Source organism: Pristis pectinata, chromosome 18 (assembly GCF_009764475.1).
Source record: "Pristis pectinata isolate sPriPec2 chromosome 18, sPriPec2.1.pri, whole genome shotgun sequence".
Taxonomy (NCBI): domain Eukaryota; kingdom Metazoa; phylum Chordata; class Chondrichthyes; order Rhinopristiformes; family Pristidae; genus Pristis; species Pristis pectinata.
Genome location: NC_067422.1, coordinates 3,122,354 through 3,139,227, shown reverse-complemented (window position 1 = coordinate 3,139,227; position 16,874 = coordinate 3,122,354). Strand labels below are relative to the sequence as shown.

At 37.4% G+C, this 16,874-nt stretch overlaps 1 protein-coding gene across 1 annotated transcript in view; it reads right to left on the bottom strand.

Moving 5' to 3' along the window:
* Positions 1-16,874, bottom strand: part of suz12b (SUZ12 polycomb repressive complex 2 subunit b) — a 71,839-nt gene that overhangs the window by 36,774 nt on the left and 18,191 nt on the right. The window contains exons 4-6 of the mRNA XM_052032960.1: positions 7,757-7,825; positions 4,912-4,961; positions 2,368-2,453 (exon numbers count right to left, since the gene is read on the bottom strand). Coding sequence (XP_051888920.1) covers positions 2,368-2,453; positions 4,912-4,961; positions 7,757-7,825 — 205 coding nt within the window. The remainder of the gene's footprint in view (positions 1-2,367; positions 2,454-4,911; positions 4,962-7,756; positions 7,826-16,874) is intronic.

Genomic DNA, 16,874 nt, shown 5'->3' with positions numbered 1-16,874 from the left:
GATATTTGCGTTTCAGTCCCATCCCTAGATTGATTTTAAAATATCAAAACCTCAACAAAAGTATTTCCACATTCACCTCCCCACACTTTCAAATCCTACCCACACATGCCCTGATACATAATTAACATTACATGGAAATGGAACAATGTGATGTTGAGTATTTTCAGTAGCTTTCATAAAACACTTCCTCTATCATCTTGGATAGATATGCTGCACATTAATATTTTAGAAAAAATCTGGGATAAGCCCTGGCTTACTTGACACAATCTGTCCCTTCACAGACGCAATATTAATGCCCATTTTCTAAGTAAACTTTTAATACTTCCTTCAGCAAAGCAACAATCTTATGTTCTTACTACCATTTTGTCCCTCTCCTTCCCATTTTCCAAAAGCATGTCCTTTCGTGGGTATGTGGTTTCAAAGCTCAGTACAATTACATTAAATGATTCTTGTATTCAATTCTCATGGAATTATAGGTGAACATTCCATGTCTCCCTAGCTGTTTGCATTGTTTTACATATCAGCATTTCCAGATTCCATATGTAGCCCAGGATTACTTGTTTCTATTTTAAAAATATTTTGCTTTGCTATTCTTATTAGAATGAGTAATACTACACTTCATCTTTCACTCCACCAGTCATTTATTTTTAGCCATTCTCTTAGCCCATTTCCTTCTATCCTCATGGCAGCTTATTTTCCCAGTGTTTTATGGATAGCCAACTTGGATACATCATACTTTCTTTGACTTTCATTAATATTATTTGCATTATTGAGAGCCTCAGTCATGGAATCCCACTAGTAACATTTTTCCAAAAAGAAACTGATCCAGTTATTTCCATTGCTTCCTGGCCTTTAACCAATCCTCTATCAATGATAATATTTACACCCCCATCCATGAATCCTGTGTTATTAAGGAGCGTATAACCACAACCAATAACACTAAAAGAAATAGCATCACCATCACATCTTAGAGCATCACCATTAAATCCTAGAGACGGAAAGACAGAAATTCTTGTTGCTACATTAACATTATTAAGAATTGAATTGCTTTGAGGCAATTTTGCAGCTTGTTATTGATTGCTTTGCCTTGTTGAAGCCAACCTTTTTATACATCCTATTGCCAAATGTTTCCTCACAAATTTTTTTTGTCCACTTGATTTCTCTTCTTGACTGCACTGACTCTTATTGGAATGCAGCTTGTGGATGTCCATGTGTCTGTTGGACACCGAATGATCTTATTAGAAAAGTGCACCAGCATCAATGGGTGAAAATAGAATAGCCCTCGGCTGCCTTACATTCCACCTTTACAAACACACATTTCGGGGGAAAAGTATCAGAGGGATACTGGCAACCACTAGCTGTATTTCAGTAAGAAGCAGCGGGTTCAGAAAACATTAAATAAACAGCAATAACTTTAGCTAAATAGCTTATGTCATCAGAATGGTCAAAAAAGGCAATTTAAATATGAGAAAGCAATCAACTATAAGTCACAAATTTTTCTCAACATAATTCAATGGCAATAAATAATATTAATAAATATAGTAATACATTAAGATGGCAAAGCAAAAGATGCTGTTGACAATGCTTCCAATGTGCACTTACTCACCAATAACCTGCTCACCAGCTCCTGATTTGCGATTTGCCAGGACCATTCAATTCAAGAACTCTAAGCTTTGATCTAACCAGGACTAAAAGTGCCAAATTCCAAACACACTTGAGTGACTCGAGAAGGTTTGATAAAACTGAAGTCAAGGGCATCGAGGAGGAAAACACTCCAATGGTTGGAGGCATACCTCACACAAAGGGAAAGGTTGTGCTAGTTGGAAGTCAAATACCACTCCAGAACATCAGTTCCTCAAGCCAGTGTTCTAAGCTCAACCATCTTCAATAATCTTTCTTCCACATACCAGAGGCACTGCTTGCTACACCTTTATGCAAAAAAAAGGCTTCACTTACTAAACCACCAAACAAGCTGCAGTGTGGACATTTGATTCTTTTGGGCTATTCAAATTTAAAATATCCTGACTGCTAACTGAAAAGGATCGTGAAAAGAATGGATACGTTTGCCAAAAGGAACACAAGCAGAGAATGCAATGGCCAAATGAGACATCAAACCTACTCCAGTAGGATGCATGGATTCTTTTCAATTTATTTAATCCCCACTGGAAAGTCTTTCCCTGATCTGCCAAAATTTAAATAAAGCAAACTAATCCATCCTTTATTAGTTATCCTCATGTGAATGTACAGTAGCTCCAAGTCCCTTCTCCGGGATTATTGGAGATTACATTGTCCATGAATGCAAAACATAATTGTAAACATTAAGCAACACTACCATTTAGGATAATTAAAAAGGTCAGTGTGCCCTACCTTACGTTTTTTGTGACAGACTTTAACAAGTAGCACCTCCAGGGATACAGAGTTTTGTTCGTTCTCTGAGTTTTGAGATGGCTTTTCTAGTTGGACGAAATATAGAACGTCACAAAACAGATTTTAAACAGTTTAAAAAAAAGCAAAAACAAACTAATCACAGCTTTGGTAAATTTTGTTATTAGTCTCTCAGAATTACCTACAAAGCAAAATTAATAAATTTATCTCAGACTATTCAAATAAAACAAAAACGTACCGGTTAAGTCGAATCAGTATATTAATGTTTCATGTCACGATGACACGAGGTTGCATCTGCCATTCCACAGCAAATTCAATCTCTGCCAAGCCGTCAAAGGGTATCAAGTGGAGGACTGACATTTCCCACACAACAAAACAAAAACCAGGGCAAGACACCAAGGTCACCCCCTCTTGTATCTCCTAGCTGAACTGAAGCAGCACACAGGCACAGTAGGTTTCCTGCACATGCTTTTATCCAGAGGATGCTGTGACCTGGGAGGCCAGAAACGCACCATTTTAGCCGCGACATCTGACTGTTCAGCAAGAAATGTAGAGGTCTACTATGTCACTTAATGTAGAGCTATAAAAGATTTAATCACACTGTGCTCTGAACTGACCTGGGAAAAGTTCAACTACATTTGACTACACTGTTGATTACATTTCCTGGTTTTTGTTATTTTGTTGGTTTAAACCTTTACAGGAACGGAATAGAGCTTCAAAGGAAAAAGCATCAGAAGCAAAGAAACGAAAGCTGCATTTACTCATACAACAGGGAACCAATTACTCACAATAGAAGGGGAGAAATGATAGCCAAGTATTTTCCAATGGGTAGTCAAGCTGCATAAATCTGGGAAACTCAAAAATGTGGTCACCTGTGCTTAATTAACTAACTTCAGGCAACAGAAATAGCATTTGCCTCAGCACCTGTATAACAGTTCTCCTTGCTTCTTGCTGGAAATTAATGTTTGCAAACTTTGACCCAGTAGAGTGTTCCCCCCCTCTCAAAAGGTTCTACAGAATAGCACAAAGCTGCTAGGCAGGCAGATTATTTTTGTTTAAATGTTAAAATGAAGTCTGCAATTGCTGGATATGCTCTCATTTTATCCAGCTTCTGTTTGTGAATCTCATCTTTTTACTTCCCACCCTAAGTTGTTCTGTCCATTTCATATTTCACATCATGTCACTAATGGATTTTTACATTCAGTGGTTCAGTTTGTAGATAATGTAAAAACCAAGTTTCATACTTCTACTTCCTCTTTCTATTTTCCTCCCAGAAGTACTAAAACATACATCTTTTTTCAGTTTTTGATCAGAATGGTTACAAATCTGAAATGTCATGACTGATCTTCTGCAGTTACAATTCTCATCTGACCCTTTTAGTTCCCCAACCATTATCTATTTCATTCTTATGTTGTTATCTTGTGTAGGTAATACATTTTACCTAGGTCAATAAACCAATACCAAGATGAAGGATGAAGCATAAGGCAAACCTATTTAGAATGCAAAAGGGTTGAAGAGAAAACAAAAAGCTATTAAAATCATGTATTAATTCCATCCACATGCAGAACTAGTTGAAAAGTAATTAGGAGGAATAGTAACTAGTTTCCTAATCCACTGTAATGCAATTACTTATTTAACTCATGGGATATATTGTCATTTAACATTGAAGTAATAAGTGGAAATTATCTTTGCCCAAACAGTATTGCATTTGGTTATTGACATCCTACGACCCATTCCCCCTTAATCCACCATTATCTGATTGAATGGCAGGGGAACCCATGGCCTAACCTTGTTCCCATTTCTTACATTTTTAGCCCCAATTATTTCTTTTCTCACCATCTTCTCCACTCCTTTTCTGCAAGCTGCTTTTCCCTGGGATTTTTGGGGACATATTATTTAAACATCTTGCTCCTTGTGCAAATGGCAGCAGGTGGACAAATGAGCCTGCCCTGTCTCACCTTCATGGAATATCCATATCTTGCTTTTCATAAGTTATAGGATAGTAATTACAAACTCTAACCATGGCCAATTTCCAGCCACCCCCCCACCAAAACCAGGATCACCAAGACCAATTATACCAAGGATGCAGTTGAGCTAACTCAACGCATACTTGGAATCATTTTGGTTGCTATGGCTCAATGCCTTAAGGAGCAAACATTTGTCAAAGTTACATCAATTTGTATTATTTAAATAACCCAAATCAAATAGCAAGCATGTTCTCCCATTGAACGGCTCACATCTCAATATACGGCAAGGAACCATGATCTAATTTGTGCCATACATTGTGGTGAGAATTTTATTTTGGTTTAAAACAAAAATATTGATAAAGAACTGTGTTAGTTCTAACTATGAACCATGTATCCTCCACTGCCTTACTATTGCCTCCACAGAACAAAAATGGACTGGAGATTACACAATAAAAAGCAAGTGAGATTTTAAGAGTATATTCTGCTATAACGTGTAGTAACACCACTCAATAAGGACCCTCAGGATTCTCTATGACCCCACAATAACTAACATACATACCATTTTTATGGAAGAAACCAGTAAACGTAAGTTGCAAATGAGCTGTCAAACTGGGGAGAAATAAAAAAAAAATCAATTCCCTTGCAGCTCAGTTGTGTGCAAAAACAGTAATTCATTACTTAAAAACCTAGTCATACAATCCTTTTTGTAAGACATCAATTAACCTTTGTAACAGAACCAAACAGTTGGCATTGCAACTCCATAGCTCTATATTATTAGGGATCAAGTTCCACCTTTTACAATACCATACAATACAAATACATATGGTAATCATGAAAATATGGTAATTCTTAATAATATAAACAGATCTCGGTGCAAGTTTATTTGGAATATTCAAATCCAGGTGAGCCATGAACACATGTTCTGTAAACCTCCATCCACCCAATTTAAACATCAGTCAAAAGGAACAATTCATCGTTAAAAACAATTCATTTCACCTGATTGCAGTATGGCGAGTAGGAAAGTTAAGATAGCCAAGGAACTAGCTGTGGCCAAAACACACATTTAAGTGTTCAGACTTAACTTCACAGGAAGTCAGACAACATAAGAAACAGTATACAGTACCAACTGAATCAGTGGACACAGGATTTAGTGCATTTCTTATTTAAGGCATTGACCACTGTGAAACCATAGGCTTCAATATCATTACACATGAAACTGACAGTAACTTCAGGAGTCTCACATATGTACAAGTTAATACCACTAGTTTTAAAGATCAGATTTTGTTTTCTAATGTTACTGTGTTGGAAATACAATGAGCCAATAATTTTTAAAAATAATTTATTTGAACTGTTTGATATTTTAACTGATAACATTAATACAAAATGTGGTAAGATGAAACTTAATAGGAATGGGGCAGAATCAACATGAAGTTATGAAAGGGAAAAAACATTTGAAAAATCTGTTGGCTTTTCTTTAAAAGGCATAATAAATAAGGGCAAACAAGGTGTGGTACATTTACACTTTCTGAATGCCTTTGCTAAGGTACCATGCAAGAGATTATTAAACAGAATTAGAGCATGAGGTGGGTGGATGGAAGGGGATTGGTGGAGTTAGGGAGACAAGATATACTGATGTTGATTGAGAACTAGTTAAGGGGCAGTGACCATAGGAATAAATGTGTTGTTTTTGGGTTCAGGAGGTGACTAGTAGGGAGTTGAAAGAATCGATACCAGGGACCATGCTGTTCACAATCTATATCACAGTCTAGATTGCTAAGGGCAGAGGAGGAGGGGAAACCAAGGGCAACGTGTGTGCGAGTGGCAGTGAGGGCTGGGAGAAGAATGCAGAAAGGCTTCTGGGAATGGTGGACATGCAGGTGCAGAAAGCAGTTAGGGAGTAAAATGGTTCATTGGCCTTCATTATAAAGATTTAAGACACTACCAGAATTATATAAGACCTAATGAGGCAACACCAGGAAGTATATACAGGACTACCAACAGAAGATTAAACTTGCAAAAGAGGAAAGAGTGCAACAAAGTTGGGTGATTAGTTGCAGACAGTTGAAACAGGCTGAGGTCTTACACTTTCCTTTAGGAGACAGAGATTATCTGACTGTGATATACACAATTCATAGGGATCGAGAGAGAGTCAATGTTTGCCCTGGCTGAAGTGTTTAAAATGGCCAGGATTTAGCTAGTTAAGACAGAGACTGTTTCCTCTCCCAGATGGTAGTGAATCAGGAATTCTCTACCTAGTAGGGGTGAGAAAGTTGTCACCAAGTACATTCAAGACAGACTTTTAGATATTAAGGGATTATGGAGTAATGCTGGAAAGTGACACTAAACTGAAAGACCAACTACAGTATGTTCTTGTTGAATGGTGCAGCAGAAATGAGGGGCCAACTTCTCTACTCTTGCTTTTTTTTGTACTAATGTCCATATGCAATCACCAAGACATTAAATTTCCACTGGGAGATAGCTAATAGGTTGTCCTTCCTACAGCAAATCACCCAGTTTCCTGTTGATTGCAATAATGGGACAGTGATGAAAATTTGACAATGTCAGAACCAGTAGTCATGTATTATCCCCTCCACATACACCAAATAGCACGCACACATTAACCTTGTCGCCTATTGAACTAATTTTTTTAATTATGGACAAATTTTCATCTATGGTTAATTAATGCTCTCAAAAGTTGTACATTTACCTCAATGAAACAAAAGATGCTCCAGTTGATACCTATTTGTGTCACATTCCCAGATATCAATGAAATTAGAAGATTCTAGTTGTAGAAGAACTTAGCTATTTAAAAAATCTCAGAACAATTTTCTATTAATGCACAATTCATAACCATTGGATTATGCCTTCATCAACAAGGAAGCTATTTTCTGCTGTTACAATTCACAAAATTATTTCTTGCATTAGACTCAAAATTAATGGGCTGGAGGAATCCAAGGGATCCGAACTTTGAACTAGGATTTTGTGAAAATTAACAATTGGAAGCAATAAAAATGAAATGTCACATCAGGGAAAGGAGAGAAAATGCAGAATCTTATTGCAAGTCTAAGATAGGAACATATTCCCCAGTTCTCAATTTTCAATCCATACATTTTTGTCATTTGTTAATTGACTGTGGCGTATATAGATTTGCCAAATTAAAAACATTTTGCCATTTTACACATCTACCAGATCAATGCTTATAGTCCCTTCAGACTCTTATTCTCAAGCAATGCTCATTCCCACCTCTATTCTCAATTGTAACCTTTGCAGTCTGATGAAGAAACATTGCACAGAATCAAAAATGACTTCTTGTTGTGCTGGAATGATTCTACTAAAAATAGTAAAGGAACAAAACAGCCACATTAAGCTACAGAACACTTTCAACCACTGTGAAACCAACTTACCTGGGAGATTCCTGCTCTCCCCTCATCTTCTCTACTTTGGCCAGCATATCATTCACTTTGAAGGTCTTCCTGCAAAATAAAGTTTCAACTATCAGAAGCTGATACAGATATTTAACTTATCTACTCAAACTTTGGTTGAAATCCCTTCCGACTGTTTAAATTTTTACTTAATCTGAATAATGCCACTTTAGAAATAAATTTCAAATACTAAAAATCTGGAACCTTGAAGTACTGTAAATACAGGTCACCAAACGTCTCTAGAGGGAAGATAGTTAACATTCAGGCTCTTCCACAACAAAATGGAAGATGAACAACCAATTTAACCGAACTGCAATTTGTATCTTATTTGGAGAGGCACTTTTGACACATTACCAAACTATCACTTACTGATCCTTTTCCATACATTATAAATTTAAATCCTGTAACAGGGGTTCCTACAGGTGAACCAGTGATAAACAACAAAACCAATGCACCTCATTAGCTAAGGGAATGGAAATTTCATGGCCATATTCAACACACTGCTTTAAACACATTTGGCAAACTAATAAACCTTTTTTTTTGTCTTCTGGTATCTTTTACTTGAGAAGTATTTTTACCCTGAGCCAAGAGAGCTAGAACAGATCAACACTGTACAGAGTACATGTATGGATAGTGAAGTGCTAAATAACCAGTCACAATGCAGTCCCAAACTCAGGAATGCAAACATTTTGCATCTAATTTCAGAAGATGGTTCAGTAGAAGTATTAATGATTTGAACAATTTGAGAGATTTGACCACAGGGTGAACAACAGATTTGCTCAGTGTGAACCGTCAAGCAACATTATGGGTTGATAAATAGCCTGCTTCTCCAACTGAAGTGCCGGATTTTCCAGAATTTAAGTAATCCACTTGCTGTGAAACCAGAGTACATGCAAAGAACAATACAAATGCAAGTCCTTTCCTTTTATCTTCCATTAATCTTAAGAAAGCACCAAGGGCACATCAATTACTTCAAATTCAGGATTTCTATACTCTATCCTCATGGGATATTTTTAATGTATCATTTTGTAGAAAATCTTAAGATTAACTGGTCGTTCACCTCACTGTGTGAAAATTGGCTGTCGACAAAATACAAAACTGATTCAAGAACATTGTAGTCTTCACATTTTCAGAATTGTTTCTTTTATTACTTTGCCTACAACAGAAAGTTTCCAAAAGATATAAATTCCTGCAGAATCCCACTGCTCATATAAATACCACAATGCAACATATGGGAGATAAATGATTGTGAAAATATGAAACCAGACAAGGAATAACAATATAACAAAATCTTTTGGATTTTCAAATACCAATTTACGTACTAACTTTTGGGATATTTTAAAAAAACTTTAATGATTTAAATCAGAAATAACTACTGTAGTCTTGAAGGTGCTCCCATAAAGTGATTGTGAGTTCCAGGATTTAAAACCCAGCAACAAGACAGGAATGGTGACAGATTTCCAGACAGGATGGTGTGCAACTTGGAGGGTAACCTGCATGGGAGGGTGTTACTACTCTGGGCAGAAGTTAAGAGTTTGGGAAGAGTTGTTTAAGTCTAGGTAAGTAACTACAGCACATTTTATGGATGGTACACACTTCAACCACTGCAATGATGGAGGATCAGTGAAGCTTACAAATTTGGTTAGTTGACTCTTGTCCCAGTGGTACCTTGACTGGGGGGGAACAAACTTGGTACAGACTTGAAATTTACACAGGATTTTCCTTTCTGGTTCTGCACCACAGTACATAGTACTTACTCTGAGGGATTAAAGTAGCAATGGTTACACTTATTCAATACTAGATGCCTACAATAACCTCCAAGAGAATCAAATCCTCCAATTTGGTTGCAAAGAGCTGTCTGAATCTCACATTTGAATGTCTTTGACTGAATTTATTCCCCACCCCCTCATTTCTTCTTGATCTCATCTCTTTTGTGCATAATTTTGTCCATGTCTTTCGTACTAATGTCCTGATCATTGTCTGACTTTTTAGCATTTGATTTCCTTGTTCAGAATTGACTTTAAGCATTCTTATAAAAGGTTTATTGAGTTACAGGTGTATTGCCTATTGCTTTCTTTTGCAGCCTACCCCACTGCTCCTCTGTCCTTTATCTGCTTTTTTTTGCATTAGGTGCTTGTGTTTTGCTCTGTCACTGGAGATGGTGCAAGACAATAAAGAAATTATTGGAAATCCAATCCCAAACTCTGCACCGCAATTAACAAACCTACTTTTTGATCATGATTTCCTACTTCTTTTGGTTTTGATCACCTTTCAAAACGACAAGACTTTTTACCTACACAATGAACCTTACAGAAGTATGATTTGCTGTCTCATAACTTCACCTTTGGTATTCCAGCAAGGATGCCTAACTTGCTCCACCTGATCATGCTCCTGCCCTACAAGATAATATCCTACAACAGTACTAGCTTTCATCTGTTTGACAGCATCGTTCTACTACTTTATCAGTCACAACAGCATCTACTGCCAGCAGTCTAAAATTAAGTTTTGAAAGAATCAAAATTAACTCAAAAAAAAACAATATCACTCATTTATCTGGTATAAACTACGGTGTACCCCCACATTACACCAGTTCAGGCAACAGAAGTTCACAAATCACTAAAAATTTGAGGTACAGAATAAAAATTGCTCTTACAGCATGTAGGCTACCAGTTCACAGCAGGAGGCCATTTAAGAGATATGCTTTGGAAAATGACACTGAAATCTCTTGTATTGATAAAGTATCTTTGTTCGTATCAATGTAACATCCATTTCTAGCTAATTACGACAGCAACCCCTTCCTTTCAGAATTCCCTTGCCTATAGACTGCATGCCCATGGGGGCATTACTGTTCAGAGAAAAATATCCCAAAGGAACCCATCTCCACTTATAACATGGCATTCAATTGGGGAGGGGCGGCGGGGGTGGTGAAAGAGGAGGGGAAAAAAATCTACATTATGGAACAAGAAAAATCACAACAGACTGTTTTCTCCAAACATTGTATTACTTTCAGGCAGACTCCAACCTTCTCTAGGACCACAAGCTAGTTTTTAAATTAGATGGTGCAAAGTTCTGGCAAGCTGTTTGACCACAAATCCATCTCATAGCTTCAAGACCTAAATAAAAATTTGAACAATCTGGGCTGATATTTCAGTTGTATTAAGGACTTCTCATCACAGATGCCGACATTTGTGTTAAACATTAAACTATGCTCCCATAAAAACATAGAACATAACAGCACAGTGCAGACCCTTTGGCCCACGATGTTGTGCTGACCTTTTAACCTACTCTAAGATCAATCTAACCATTCCTTCCCACATACTCCTCCATTTTTCTATCTTTAATGGAAGATAATTGAAAGGGAGGGGAACTCACTCAGTTCCCGACTAATATTTATTCCCCCAAGTACTATCAAAAACAAATTAACCAGGCGATCACCTTGGTGCTGATTGTACACAAATTGGCTGTTGTATTTATTCGCAAAACAGAGACTATGTTTCAAATATTTAATTGGTTTTAAAGTGTTACTCTGCATCCCAAGGATTTGAAAAGTACTCCTAAGAATTGCCCCAATGCCCTCAAGCACTCCCAGCATACTGCTCCGAACTTCATATTTTTATTTTCCTGAACAATTTTTTTTAAAAAAGCCTTTAATTTACCTATTAACCCTTATACCACCACATGCCCCTGCAACCTGCTTCACTGTTATATTTCTCTCCATATCTTTTGGTTCACTAACTGCAGTTTTTCCATACATTTCCTGCACGGTCCATCACTGGCAGTTTCAATCCATCTCAACTGCCATTCCCAGTTTGCATTAGTCATTCACTTAAACACATCTTTCTCATCAAGATTTTGATAACCACTACATCTTACTATTGTTAACTTATTTTTCTGTAAAGCCCTTTGGAACGTGCCCTACATTAAAAAGATGGTTCATAAAAAAGTTGTTGGTTCATAGCTCAAATGAAAAATCCTCAATATTATCTTACAACCATCATACAATTATGCTGAAGGCGATTCCAGTAACTTTCCAAGGATCGGTATTTAAAATACACACCAAATCCATGGCAGTTCAATTTGACTCAAAACGCAAATGCAGTCCACTCCCTCCCTAATACCCTCCCTTCACTCCCCTTCCTCAATTGATATCGTAACTAAGTAATTATTCTTGCGCTTGAAAAGGAAATTAATTTTGGTTAAACAACCCAATTCTGTTAGTCATGGCAAAGTGTTACAACTCTGCATAAGGCAGTTTCAAATGTGAGAGCAGTGACAAGAAAGGATTCTGCACATTAAAAAGTGTCCATCATTCACTTCAGTCCCAACGATGTGCTAGCTAATTCAATTACACGTCAGCTGAAAACCCAGTACCATCTCAATATGCAATGCCTCTCCCAACCCAAGGCTCCTGGGTGCCCAATTAACAACAAGCTTAATGACTTGACTGCTGCACAATTTGAACCATTATTGTTTTAAGACTATACACAATATAGTAATTATTGTATTTTGAATAATACATTGGAAAAGAAAAAGTATCTTTATTTATAGAAAGAGTAAAACTCAGGAATTATGGGTATATCACTGGAAACCTGACACTAGACTCACAGTTTGATTAACAAAGAATTAATTGACTGGACAATTCAGGACTATAATTTTGGTAACAGATGCTAACAAATTCAGTACCATAGAACATAATGAAAGATTAATCCATACAGTAATTCTAACCATTGATTACACTTGCTTCCAACTGCATCCAAGGCAGATTTTTTTTTTGCCATTCACAGAACTTGAATGTTACTGGCAACACCAACAATTATTGTTTACTTTTAATTGCCCTGAATCAAGAGTCAACCATATAAGACAGATCTGGGAATGATACATTTCCTTTCCCGAAGAAAGGCAGAGAATTGGATGCCTTTTTAACAACCATCCAGTATATTTATGGTTGCCGCGCAAAGACAAATATCCTTCAAAATAAACATTTAATTTAATTATTGGAATTTACATTCCTAAGCTACCATAGTGAGATTCAAACTCAAGTCATGGATCAATGGTCCAGAAATCTGGCTGCTAGTCCAGTAACTTAAAGGAGCACTCTATCGTACCATTAAACTAAATCTTACAAAGGCACCAGTAAACTATTTACGTTTAAAATATTCTCTTTCCTTGCATTGAAAAATACTGCAAAATGCAATGTCTTTATTTCCCTGTGGAAAGTACTCTGGATTATAGTCATAGCCAAGGCATCACAATGCCATTTGGCACCAGGGTGCCCCAGATTTTTTTTGGACCAGATGGACAACTAAAATTTAATTGGGTACGATGTCCCAGATGAAGTCTGGAGGCGACCTGAATCACTTCATTTGTTGCACTGTTCTGATTATAGTTTGCAAAACATCTAGAGTCAAGGTAAGCTGATGGTTTTGAAAACAAAGCTTAACTGCAGCATTAGTCACATAATAAACAAGCTGATTAAGAGCATTGCCCAAGATTTCTTCACCCCGAATCACAAAAGTGCATAAACAGATTAGATGCAGAGTTGGAGAGAGTTTAATGAAGGATTAATTTTGTGAAATTTTATTTCAGTGCTGAACATTCATGATATTAAATCATTAAAATGCATAAACTTTGAAATAAATTGAGAGCAGGGTTAGGTTAAAAGATGAACCCATTTTCCCTTGCAAATACAAAAACTTAAATACTTAATAATACTTAACAAGCAAGGGAGACAAATTCTTAAATGCTTTTGGCTGTTGTAGAATGCAATTAGCACTCAGAGCAGACTTAATTTGTGCCTTTAATGACTTTTAGAGTAATTAAACATTTTACTTATAGCATAGATACCTTTGTTATATGCAATGAATAAGCAAATTACCATTCAATAACTCCCATTATAAAGCCTTTTCTACAAAGACAAAAGTGCCACTGGAAAACTCATGATGTATTCATTTCCTCAGATGAACATGAGAGCACCAAAATAAACAGGCAACTCCCGGTTTAGACTGAATAATGCAATTTGAAAAAGCAAACTGCAAAATATTTACTACTGATATTACAAAGTTTGCTTTAGAAGCTGGTTTAAAAACCAGTCTCCATCTGATGGAAGGTCTTCAACCTGAAATATTACTTTTTATCTCTCCACAGATGCTGCCTGACCTGTTGATGTTTCCAGCATTTTGCTTTCATCTCCATCTAGATAGACTGTTCCTACATCAACCTATGAAATTCATGCAACAGTCAAGTCACATAGGTAAGGGCTAGAATTACAATTGTCTGTTTCTTAACTTATGATCACATTACAGCAATGTTGAACCAGATAAGTTTACTACCATTCTCAATCACTTTAATTGCCACAATGCCTGCAACACATTATACACCCCTCTTATCTTTTCCACCTGATGATCTTACCATTACCCTCCAGTTCCTCTCCGTTATCAGCCTCTCTGCTACCCTCATTTCAGTTCTAATAATTATTCCACTGACCTGCACTTTATCTCCCACTCGTCAAGTAAAGACATTGGCCCCATCCTACCTACTCCTTTGACTCTCACCAACGCACCGTAGAAAGCATCCAATCTGGATTATCACGGCTTGGTACAGCCGTGCCCAGGACTGCAAGAAGCTGCAGAGAGTTGTGGACACAGCCCAGCGCATCACAGACACCAGCCTCCACTCCTTGGACTCATCTTTACATCTCATTGTCTTGGTGTAACAGCCAGCAGAATCAAAGACCCCACCCACCCACATTCTCTCTTCTTCCATTGGGTTTAAGATACAGGAGCCTGAGGGCACGTACCACCAGGCTTAAGGACAGCTTCTACCCCACTGTGATAAGACTATAACGGTTCCCTTATACAATGAGATGGACTATGACCTCACGATCTACCTTGTTGTGACCTTGCACCTTATTGCACTGCACTCTGTAGCTGTGACACTTTACTCTATACTGTTATTGTTCTTACCTGTACTACATCAATGCACTCTGTACTAACTCAATGTAACTGCACTGTGTAATGAATTGACCTGTACGATCAGTATGCAAGACAAGCTTTTCACTGTACCTCGGTACAAGTGATAATAATAAACCAATACCAGTCCTAGGCACCTTCATCTACGGCCACGGGTATATCAAGCTGCATACTTATGACATCAAATTCAACCTCAAACAACTCTTCCACTATAGACCTAACACTCTTTTCCTCCAGCTAAACACTGGGAGGTGCAAAAAAAATCTTCAGCTTCACAACTGTTAATCACCAATTCCATACTCAATCCAGCCAACAACTCAATCTGAACTGTTCACCATGCAGGAATTCTATTCAACAGAGACAAGATTCAAATGCAAAAATCACCATTAAAGCAATTTATTTCAACATTAATATTAACAAGATCAATCTACTATAGAAACCCTTACCTATTCATTATGTCACCTTCATACTCAAGTGATTTTAATGCTCTCCTATCCAGCCTCCTATACACCGCAAACTTTACTTCATCCAAAACATCAGCTGCTGGTACTTAGCTCACATTGATCCATTATCTCCTTAACACTGCCCCTCCCACATCTTAAATTTAAAATAAAACAAGTCAGGCAGTATCTGTTAAAAGAGAAATAGTGAATGTTTCAGGTGGAAGGGCCTTCACCTGAACTTTGCAGAGAAGGTTGGGGATGAATGGAGAAGACAAAGGGAGACTCTCTCATAGGGAGAGGTCAAGGATGCCAGGAGAATAAGTCTGAGAGTCAATGGGTTAATAGAAGCAGAGAGAGACAGAAAGAGCAACAAGATGTCTGACAAAACTGGAGGAGTGTGTGGACACCTTATGGAAGTAGTAAAAGCTTTAAAGAAAGTTTAGAAGAGATTTATTAAAATGATTACAATGATGACAGACTTTAATTATGTGGATAGACAAAAGCTGGGGATGTTGTCCTTGGAACAAAGGAAGTTGAGATGGGTCTAAGAGGTGTTTAAAATCATGAAGGATCAAGGCAGAGAAACTGATCTCCTTGGTGGTGTCGTTATCTAGGAAAGACAGAATAAAAGACACTTGGCAAAACCAAAAAGTGAGCAGCCAGAGGCCGGAACGTGTTGCCAGGGATAGTATTAAGATACATTCAATGGTATGTTCAAAAAGGAGCCAGCCACATATCTGAAGAGAAAATTTGAAGGGCTAGGAGGGTGGGGGAGTGAGATTACATGAACTGCTCTAAAAACTAGAAAGACCACATGCTGCAACCACAGTGATTCAAGCCTGACTTTCCCCACCTCCCAGTCGAAGATTTTAACAATCCCTTCCTTTATCTCAGTTATTAACTCTGACTTTTTTTCTGCTTGTGCCTCTGCAAAACATTTTGGCATTTCAACATTCATAGATGCCATGTACATGTTTAGGAGATGCACTGCCTAAATAAATATTCAAAGTGATCTTCAGTATTTCTCATGTTTAGTCAGCAAAGAATCACCTAGTTTGGTCTTTAGCCTGGAGACTAGTCAAAGCCAAAATCTGTTGAACTCGTGTTTTGCTCAAAATTGAGGAGTGTGGCAGGGGGTGCGGGCGGAGAGCAGATAGGACAATTAGTATGTTCTGCTACTTCCTCTGCAAACTGAAAATTAGGCTCAGATACATGGCTCCAGTCAATTTGCCAAACAATCCTGACATGAGCTAGAGTCATTAGAAACAAAATACTGGAAAACTACTGGCAGAAAACAGACAATAGAAAAAAACTGAGGATGGTGGAGAGATTGCAAAGAACCTTGTTAATTTGAGCAGAGAAGCAACATTTTGGCAATGCTAACCTTCAGATGGAGTTATTCTTGAAAATGGAGTGTCTTGTTCTATTTATCAACTGAAGTTCATTATGTTCAGCCACATTAGCCCAAATTTACACGCATATTAGGCAAGATTTCTTGTACTGAAGTGACAATAAGCAGCAGTCAAGATTTCAAATTTATGCATTTGTTTTGTTCAAGGATATGGACACATTTCAGTTTGCAAACTATCATTGTGAATGTAGATTGCCTGCACTAATGTTTTAAAAGCTGGTTAATTCCTGAATAGTCATCAGTGAGTTAACAATTTTCATTCAAAATAAGAGTAGCAT